Here is a 9,508-nt window from a genome sequence, read left to right on the forward strand (position 1 = left end):
AATAAAGAGGTTAATATAAAAAATATTTTTTGTCTGATTCATCGATTAATCGAAAAAATAATCGTCCGATTCATCGATTTTTAAAATAATCGTTAGTTGCAGCCCTAAACTCAATACTTTGGAACAAAACTTGTGTTGGTAATGAAAGAGGTCAAACGATTCCTATAATTCTTCACCAGGTTGGCACACACTGTAGCTGGTATTTTGGCCCATTCCTCCATGAAGATATCCCCTAGAGCAGTGATGTTTTTGGGGCTGTCGCTGGTTTTGACTTAAAATCTCACGATACATGGCCCCGTTCATTCTTCCCTCAACACCGATCAGTTTTTCTATCCCCTTTGCAGAAAAAAACTGCCCCAAAGCATGATGTTTCCTCCGCTATGCTTCACAGGTATGGTATTGTTAGGATGCAACTCTGCATTCTTCTTCCTCCAAACACGACAAGTTGGGTTTTTAACAAAGAGTTCTATATTGGTTTCATCTGACCACGTGAAATTCTCCCAATCCTCTTCCCGATCATCTGTACACTCACTGGCAAACTTCAGGCGGGCGTGGACATGCACTGGCTTGAGCAGGGGGACACGTCTGGCACAGCAGGATTTGAATCCCTCTAGGTGTAGGGTGTTACTTATGACAGCCTTTGTTACTTGGTTCCCAGCTCTCTGCAGGTCATTCATCAGGTCCCTCCATTTTTGCTCACTACTCTCATGATCATTTTGACCCCACAGGATGAGATCGCGCCTGGCTCTTTCCCTGCAGGAGGCTGGGAAGGTTCATCCCAGCCTGGTGCAGATCTACAAATTTCTCCCTGGTGTCCTTCGACAACTATTTGGTGTTGGCCATGGTTGAGTTTTGAGTGTGACTGAGGCTGTGGACAGGTCTTTTATACAGATAACGGGTTAAAACAGGTGCCAATAATACAGGTAATGAGTAGAGGGCAGAAGAGCTTCTTAAAGAAGAAGTTACAGGTCTGTGAGAGCAAGAAGTCTTGCTGGTTTGTGGGTGACCAAATACTTATTTTCCACCAGAAATACAAATAAAGTCTACATTTTATTAAGCATTGTATGTTTTTGCTTCGTTTCATGTTTGGTTGCTAGGATCTTGTTAAAGGTCTAATAAACCAAAAAGACATAATGTAGCAGTATTATTAGTGAAAAGCTTTGAGCTGTTTAAAACAAAATATTTTAAATCTGAAACCAAAAGTTTGAATGAGTATATCAGTGCAATTTTATGCACTCATTTGTTTTTGAAGGTAATTTAAACATATCGTGATAAATTGTGTATCGCGATTATAGCCCAAATATATCGTGATATAAGATTTTCTTCACACCCCACAGCCCTATCTGCATTTGAATTGGTTCAGTATCAGCCGATACGTTCAGCCCAGGTATTGGTAATGGATTGGATCAGAAAAAGTGGATAAGTGCATTTCTACATAAAACTCTAAATGATAACATGATTACTCTATAAAAACTGTTGGTCACAGACAGCCTGCTTACCTCTATCCGAGCCCAAATCTGCATGATGACACAAGAAGGGTCGCCACTTTCACCAAAACCTGGGGAGACACAACATAGAGGATCATTTTAAAGTAAATACATGGGAAAATACATTCATACAATATTCCCAATTTTGCGTAAAAACTGTTCATCGATCGAGCAATAACAACGTAACAAGGTATTTCCATCCTTCCTAACAAAGGATTGATTGGACAACATATCCCTGTTTAAAAAATACATACATTTTTTGTCTTGTAAACAGCCCTGAGACAACATCAAAGCAAGTTCAGGGAAATTCACCTACGTTCTTCAACATCTTGTTTCAGGTATTCTAGAGACCGAGCGAAGGCAGCACGTAGCTCTTCCAACTCTTTACTGGATTCTAGAAAAAGAGAAATGCAAAACCCTGAGCAAGAAGTGAGCCCAAAACAAATTATTTTTTGAAGAGGTGATCCAACCTTTACTGAAGTCCACACGTCTTCTCAGGTAGTCGAGAAAGGCCTGCCATATTTCTACATAATCTGTGGCTTGGATGAAACCAGCATTTAGGGCTTTTTCAAAAACATCTGTGGAGAAGGAGCAGAGATTTAGCAACACTATAAAATCAACTGGATGTTTCTTACAAAGGAAACCCAAATAAAAAAAAACTCCATCAAAATTGTGCTCCGTCAATCATCATGTCAGCTGATACCTGATACAATCTGATGGTCTGCCCCATGTCTCTCCAGAGCCTGAAGGTAGCTCTTCCATAGACTCATGGTCCAGGGACAGTTCCTGACGGCTCGCTCGTGAGTGGACAGGACCAAATCTTTGATCTTCAACTGACGATCCTAAATAAAATGAAATTAATCATAAAAAAATAGAAAGAACATCTGAATGGTCTTGCCAAGCAGCTTTTACTGTAGAAAAAGCAAACACAATTGTGAGAGTTCGATGCGTTGCTTAAAACAGCAAATATCAACACCATAAGACACAAAAGAAAAATTAATTAAAACTTATAAAATTGAAATATGAGCTTGTTTTTATTTCTTGGAAATACACATAAAAGTCTAATTAAACCAAGGGCAAAACAAGTTAGCTTTAGTTTAACACCTACACTAAACAAGTAAAGCGTTTCCCAGCAAAACTGACAACTAGATTTAAGGAAGGTCATGGATGATGTCAGTCCCTGACAATACTTACGAGATATGTGGTGTATTTAGTCCACATGTCTGGTACCAGGCAGTTCTCAGCCAAAGCCCGTTCAAACAGGATCTGGACGCGTGCTGGGTCGCCCTCCTTCAGCTCAAAGTCAATGTAAGCTTGATATTCGGCCAATTTGGGAGGTTCTGCTACCAACTGCAGCAAGATAAGTGCAGGTGAGATATTTTGTACTGCAGAAAACCAAGCATGGCATTAAGGGCTGAAGGACAGCAGATGAAAAGGATTTTTATTATTCAGTTACCAAGGCCTCTTCATAAGATTTACACTTTTCGTTCTGCTGCAAAGCCTTTCTGTACAGATGGACGACCGTATCAGGGACTCCCTTTTCTGACCACTCCTCATACTCTGCATAGGTAGTCTCCATGTCTGCAAGGCCACAGAACACATCGTTATACTGAGGAGCAAGATCAGGAGAGATGCTCACAAAATCCTGCCTAAGCCTCAATTCATTTTAGATGAGAGAAAAAAAACAATTTCAGACAATGAAACAAACTTAAATATCAAACTTTATCTACAACAGACTAAAGAGTGTCAGTTTGTAATTATTGATCCCAACGTGAATCCCTTCCAGTTTACAGCAATTCATCCAGATGGAAGAGTTGCAATGCTTACCCATGAGGGGAATGGCCAGCTGGCGGCGAAAGAGCGTATGAATACGCTCGAGCTGAGTGCTGAGCCGCTCCTGCTCCTCACGGCTGGGAATCCTGCCAGGGGGAGGCTGGGAGCAGAGAAAATGATACGGGAACGTCAACACGTTAGAGGAATTTATATAAACTTTAACATAGCAGCAGGAATACTTCTCCATTATACTAACAATCATTTATATTTATATCATGCAGAGATCAGAAAACAAACCTGCACTGTGGACAAAACTGCGTTCTCAAACTCTCTGTATGCTTCCCACAGCATCTGTCCCTTGGTCATGTGAAGCCCGACCGCGGTCACCGCCCGCTCAAAGATGGATCTCACCTTGTCTATCCCACCTGGTGACCCCATGCCCCCAATTGAATACTGGGCATATTCCAGCCAAATTTCTGGACCTGAATTGAAAACAAAGCATCAGAACCAAGCTAGGATCTCCATTTTGTTTTTCAAACAAAAGGCTCACTGGAGGTGGCCCACTTACAGATGTAGTCTTTCACAGCTCTCTCAAACAGCTCATACACTTTCTCTCGGTTTGAATCCTCCTCTGACAAGCGAATCTCATCCTTGAGCCAGTCAAGCCAGATCTCTGAAAGTAAAAAAAAAAAGAAAGAAAATTAGCAGCAAATCATTAAAAAATGCTGCCTCCTTTGACCTCTGGACTGCAACGGTCATAAACAAACCTTCAGTTAGAGGGAACAGTTCACTCATCTTCTGTCTTGCCTTTCGCAAGCGGAGAAGTTCTCCCTCCTGCTTGAGGAGTTTGATGAGGTCCACATGGCAGTTGTAGTCAAAGGCATTGATCGAAAGCTGCAAACAATCATTAACAGAAACAGGTGCGATCATGTTTGACAGAAGCTTCAGACAAAAAAAGTAAACATCTTGTGTATGTCGGTAGACTTTTGTAGCCATTTTAGAAATGATAACATTATATATTAATATATATAACTATTAGATATATTAATAACCTTTTGTATATTAATATTTTGTTCGCTTCAAAGTTGGCAGCATTTTCCTCTGCACAAAAAATTTGTAGCAAAAGCAAACTAATCTTTAGATCCTCTAATGAGCATCACTCCAAGCTCCTGTAGCTGCTTAGGAACAGAGAAATCATTAAGGTAGTTTCTTTCAAAAAATGAATCTAACTAAATCTAAATGAGGGCTTACTTTCCAGGAAACAGCTGCATTCAAACTATTCTTACAGTTTAAAGCTCTTCAATAAAAGGCAGCTGAGCCAAACTCAGAATACTAAGTTTTTCTAGCAGATTCATGACATTCTGGGAACTTGATTAACAAACATGTTAGGGTTATTTCATTTACCTTAAATTTAAAAAAAATCTAGATGAACAACAGGACAGTGTTGTCTACCATGTCCTGCTGTGCGGAAAAGGGCTAGCTCACCGATTTTTGCAATGAGGAATAAAATTGATGTGCTGAATGTTTAGAGATGGGTCAAATCTGCAAAAAGGTAAGCTATTTTCCCCCCCAGAAAAACTAAAGAGTTATTTTAATGATTAAGCATCAGACCCTGATCAGGTCTCCACATGTTCTCTATGTGCACATCATCTGATTTGGGTTTTATAACAGAGGGCATCAGCAGTTCACTACATTTATCTAAATTTATTTTTTTGTACCTCTTTCTAAAACTCTGTAGTCCTGAATTAACCAGAGTCATTCATGTGTGTGTCCTAGTAGTATAATAGAAATAAAAACAATAACGTCTTGCTCTACTGTGTTATTTTGTGCTTATTTAATATTTCTGCTTAACATTACAGTGAAACATCAATAAATGTTTCAGATACCAATAATAACTGTAATTATCAATGATATAATCTATCAAATAAAGATAATTAGTAATTATATAATTAACCAATTATATAATGGTCTGCTTTAGATTTATGTATAAATAACATGATGTTTTAATTCAAGTTGATTAGCTGATCAGGGTCTAATTGCATTCATTTGCAAACAGCTTTGCTTTACCCAAATAACCACGATTACGATTTTGAGGAAATTTTACAAATGCCTATTTAGTTAATTATTTGGACATAATTATGCTTAAGACCTTAACTGGCCAACATAAATAATTACAAGCCATTTATGTTGAATAACATAAATAAATTTTTTTTTTTTTTTTACATTACTTTAATTATTGCTTTATGCTTGATATGGTGAGTCAGATTTAGTTAAGTCTGTAAGCTCGAGGCTACAGCAGTTTATACGGCAGTAAAAAAGAAATTCAATTAGCTCTCTATAGGGTTGTCAACTCTCACCCATTGGGAGTGAGACTCACCCATCTCAGTGTCTTCACACACTCTTACTCCATATTCCCAATTTCTCACACTAAAAAATGAAAGACATTAAAACTCAACTCCGTTTCACTTATTTATGTATAAAAATACCATGGTGATCAAAATTCAGTCCGCGTTTTTAATACAACCTTACTGCTAACACACAAGGACTTGCCAGGTTCATATCCAGTCTGTATTCCCACCTATTCACTGTGCCAGATATTGAACAAAGACAGTTCTTGCGAGGTATGTCAGTTTAATTTTTATCTTATCTCATCTGCACTAGGATAATTCTCTTTGTAAATTATTGAAGATTTTAAGCAACCTAGCACTTGAGTTTAGGTTTGCCTCCAAAACCCATGGAAGCTCCACAAAAAGAAAAAAAGAGCCATTGCATTTTATTTTTCAAAAGATCAGCCACCCAAGAAAAGACCAACCACATACAGAGAGGATGTGCAGGACAACTCGGTTATCCAAGATACATAAAGGGAGAACCACGGGGATGTTCTCATTTTATTATTACTTATCTAATTAATTTATCCTTATTTTGGCCCATTGAATATGTTAACTTACCGTAATGTCCTTCACATTTTCCAAATGAAACATCCAGAGAAGTGCTGTTTTGTGTCATGGTGAGTTTTTATAAAATCTACCACTTCCTTGAGGGTATGAATTGTTTAGCTGTTTTTTCAATTACGGTATAAGAAAAACTAAAACATAATGAATGAAACTTTTTAATCCTTAGCCTATTACCAAATATTCATACAGTTTAGTTTGCATGGATTTCGATTGCACTGGTTCCTGTATTAATGCCAGTAATCCAGTGATAACTTATTAGTTTCCAATGGGTTATGTTACTTAAACTGCATAGACCAACAGACTCAGGAACTCCTTTGTCCCTCATGCCATCAGGCTCTATAACTCCTCTCTGGGGGGGAGTAGGAAATAGGGTTAAGAGAACAGAAGTGAAGGAGTTGTAGATACTCGCTTTGGTTTTTATAATCTGGACACTCTTTTTTCTCAACCATTCAAGTGCAATACACTACATAACTGTTAATTTAAGTCATTGTTTTTGCTATAGCCCTCTGTATTTATTTGTCTATCCTCATCCCCCAATACATCTTCCTACACCTTATTTAATTTATTTTATTTTTCTATTGTATATACTGTGTCTAAACATCCTCTTTTTTTTTTTTCTTATATGTGCAATTTTTCCTGCTACTGGAAATACAATTTCCCGAAGGGAGTAATCCCAAGGGATTAATAAAGTCAAGTCTAAGTCTAAGTCTAAGTCTAGAATAATCAATAAACAAAGCTGTGAAATTCTTAGTTTAGGGTATTTTTAAGATGCAAGTATTTCAGTAGGGCCCATACTTCTCTACTTCTATTCTTTAAAAACTACCAGAATATAGAAAATAATGGATATTGTGAGAAAAATGTTTCACACAACTACATATCATTTATTGTTACTCAGTAACATTTACTGTGATATAAAAATCCCACATTCTGACACTTTGTTTCAGTTAAATCCTCTAAAAAACCTCCAGCCTATAGCTGCACCTGTCCTCAGAGCATTTTGATCGAATCCTAACAGGGTTTCTTGTCAAACTATTTCAAAATCTCACCCCAAGGTTTGGTGACAAGTTGGCAGCCCTGGAGTCTCTATGATTAGATAATGATAGTATAACTGCAGCCACATTATTAGCAACAATGTTAGTTGAGGGTACAAGTGTTTATTAGTTACATACCGGACGGTAATGTGTTATAATAACAATTTTTTACTACATTTATAAAGGAATATATATTTAGATTCCATCATGAGGAGTAAAAGGCGGGATGATTTAGGTAAGGATGTTAGCATCACGCGTTAGCAGGATCTAGTACGACTAATTCAATTAGACTATTTAAATATTTTTAAGACCACTAAAAGTAGCTGCTTTCTTGTTTTCTGATCCGCATCAGTTCTGCATTTGCTATATATATATTTATTTCCCAGGTACTGACCGTGTTCATCACTCATTCATTCTCATTAGCTGCTCGGCTAACAGTGGTTAGCCAAACAGCTGAAGCCAAGTTACCTGCTCCTCCAACCGCTGGATTTCGGCTTCATTTTCCTTGTCATCCTCTGACGAGTCGTCCTCTTCGTCTTCAGAGTTTTCTAACCCCATGCCCTCCTCTTCGTCCGACTCCATATCCCTTTCCTCCATCTCCGCTTCTTCCTCCTCCATATCTTGCAACTGCGTTTGCTCTGCGTTGCTTGGCGCTGCCATGTTGGAAATGCTGTCTGCCTGGTAACAAGGCGACACGATGACGAGGTCCAGGATATGGCAGGCCGTTGTAGCATAGAATTAAACCACACATCTCATTGTTTTAAAATTTGGTTTAGATTAATATTACACCTTTTTTCACGTAAAATGCATTTGGTCAGATATTTTTTGTTTTCAGTATTATTTAAAAAAAAAAAAAACACCTTTAAAAGTGAAACAGCAGTCTTAATAGTTTGACTGTTCTGTATAAGTATCGTTTAAATTCACAATTTAGTTCTGCAAATCAATAAATGTATTGCTTTGAGTGATTACTATTTTTAGTGAGTTTTATTTTGCCAAAATGAGAATGTAAGCAGTCATAATACTGCTTATAACAAGAGGTGGATAATAACTGGTTACATTTACTGAGTAGCTTTCCAAAAAAAATTTACTTTTAGGTGTAGTTTAACTTTACTGTACTTTTGGCTTTTACCCAAGTACAATTCTTGTGAAAGTATTGCTACTCTTACTTGAGTGAAATTTTTGTCTACCCTATGCAAGAGTCAGCAATTACTCAATAGCTTATTAAAGCCATTCTACATGCAAACTTAAAGGCCTCAGTATGTCCAAGTCAGACAGAACACCTCTGATGTCATCACTCAAAGCACAGGCTCCCCTCGGGGATGCATACTGAGCCCCCTACTGTTCACCCTGATGACAGCCGACTGTTTGCCCAGGTTCACCTCCATTCACATGTTGAAGTGCCTAGACGACACTACGGTGGTGGGCCTCATCAGATATGACAACGACCAGGACTACCAGATCATCGTTGACTTCAGGAAGAACTGGCCTGACCATGCTCCACTGCTCATCAACTATTCAGCTGTAGAAGTGGACAGCAGCACCAAATTTCTGAGGGTGCACATAACAGACAACCTCACCTAGACTCTAAACACCACCTCACTGATCAAAAGAGCACAAAAGTGCCTGTACTTCCTATGGAGGATGAGGAGAGCCCACCTGCCCCCACCCATCCTCATGACCTTCTACAGAAGAACAATAGAGAGCGTTCTGACCAGCTGTCTCACTGTGTGGTGTGGAGGCTGCAGCGCCTCAGACTAGAAGCAGAACAGCAGAGAGGATCATCGGGGCTCCCCTTCCCTCCATAAAGACATTTCATCCCAGCGCTGCGTGTCCCGAGCCCGTAACATCATCAATGACCCCTCTCCCTGCTGCCTTCTGGGAAGAGGCTTCGCAGCATTTGATGCAGTACCAGAAGATTCTGCAACAGCTTCTTCCCCACCGCCATCAGAGAGCTGAACTGTTCAGAAAACTCTAAATCATGTCACAGACTCTGCATTAAACAACAAACCAAAACATAACAGAATTGCACCATATATATTTAATACACTCTGTGTGTTTGTATACACTCTGTGTATACAAATTGACAATCAAAGTTGTCCAAGTATAAGAGTCTATGTCTAAAATTATTAACCCTGAGTAATTTATTGGATAACTACTTTCTAGTTTCAGTTGAAATATATTAAATAGGTTCTAATCTTACTCTAATAAAAGTTTTGGATACTCTCCTCACCTCTGCTTATATATATATATATATATATATATA

At 38.4% G+C, this 9,508-nt stretch overlaps 1 protein-coding gene across 1 annotated transcript in view; it reads right to left on the bottom strand.

Annotated features, from left to right (window-relative positions):
* Positions 1-7,916, bottom strand: part of sart3 (squamous cell carcinoma antigen recognized by T-cells 3) — a 21,728-nt gene extending 13,812 nt beyond the window's left edge. The window contains exons 1-11 of the mRNA XM_015385052.1: positions 7,714-7,916; positions 4,028-4,154; positions 3,829-3,933; positions 3,558-3,742; positions 3,315-3,420; positions 2,944-3,068; positions 2,682-2,837; positions 2,191-2,329; positions 1,958-2,065; positions 1,804-1,881; positions 1,500-1,558 (exon numbers count right to left, since the gene is read on the bottom strand). Of these exons, the coding sequence (XP_015240538.1) occupies positions 1,500-1,558; positions 1,804-1,881; positions 1,958-2,065; positions 2,191-2,329; positions 2,682-2,837; positions 2,944-3,068; positions 3,315-3,420; positions 3,558-3,742; positions 3,829-3,933; positions 4,028-4,154; positions 7,714-7,905 (1,380 nt within the window). The 5' untranslated portion in view covers positions 7,906-7,916. The remainder of the gene's footprint in view (positions 1-1,499; positions 1,559-1,803; positions 1,882-1,957; positions 2,066-2,190; positions 2,330-2,681; positions 2,838-2,943; positions 3,069-3,314; positions 3,421-3,557; positions 3,743-3,828; positions 3,934-4,027; positions 4,155-7,713) is intronic.
* Positions 7,917-9,508: the final 1,592 nt, after the last annotated feature.

This window comes from Cyprinodon variegatus, unplaced genomic scaffold (assembly GCF_000732505.1).
Source record: "Cyprinodon variegatus isolate N-32 unplaced genomic scaffold, C_variegatus-1.0 Scaffold330, whole genome shotgun sequence".
NCBI lineage: Eukaryota > Metazoa > Chordata > Actinopteri > Cyprinodontiformes > Cyprinodontidae > Cyprinodon > Cyprinodon variegatus.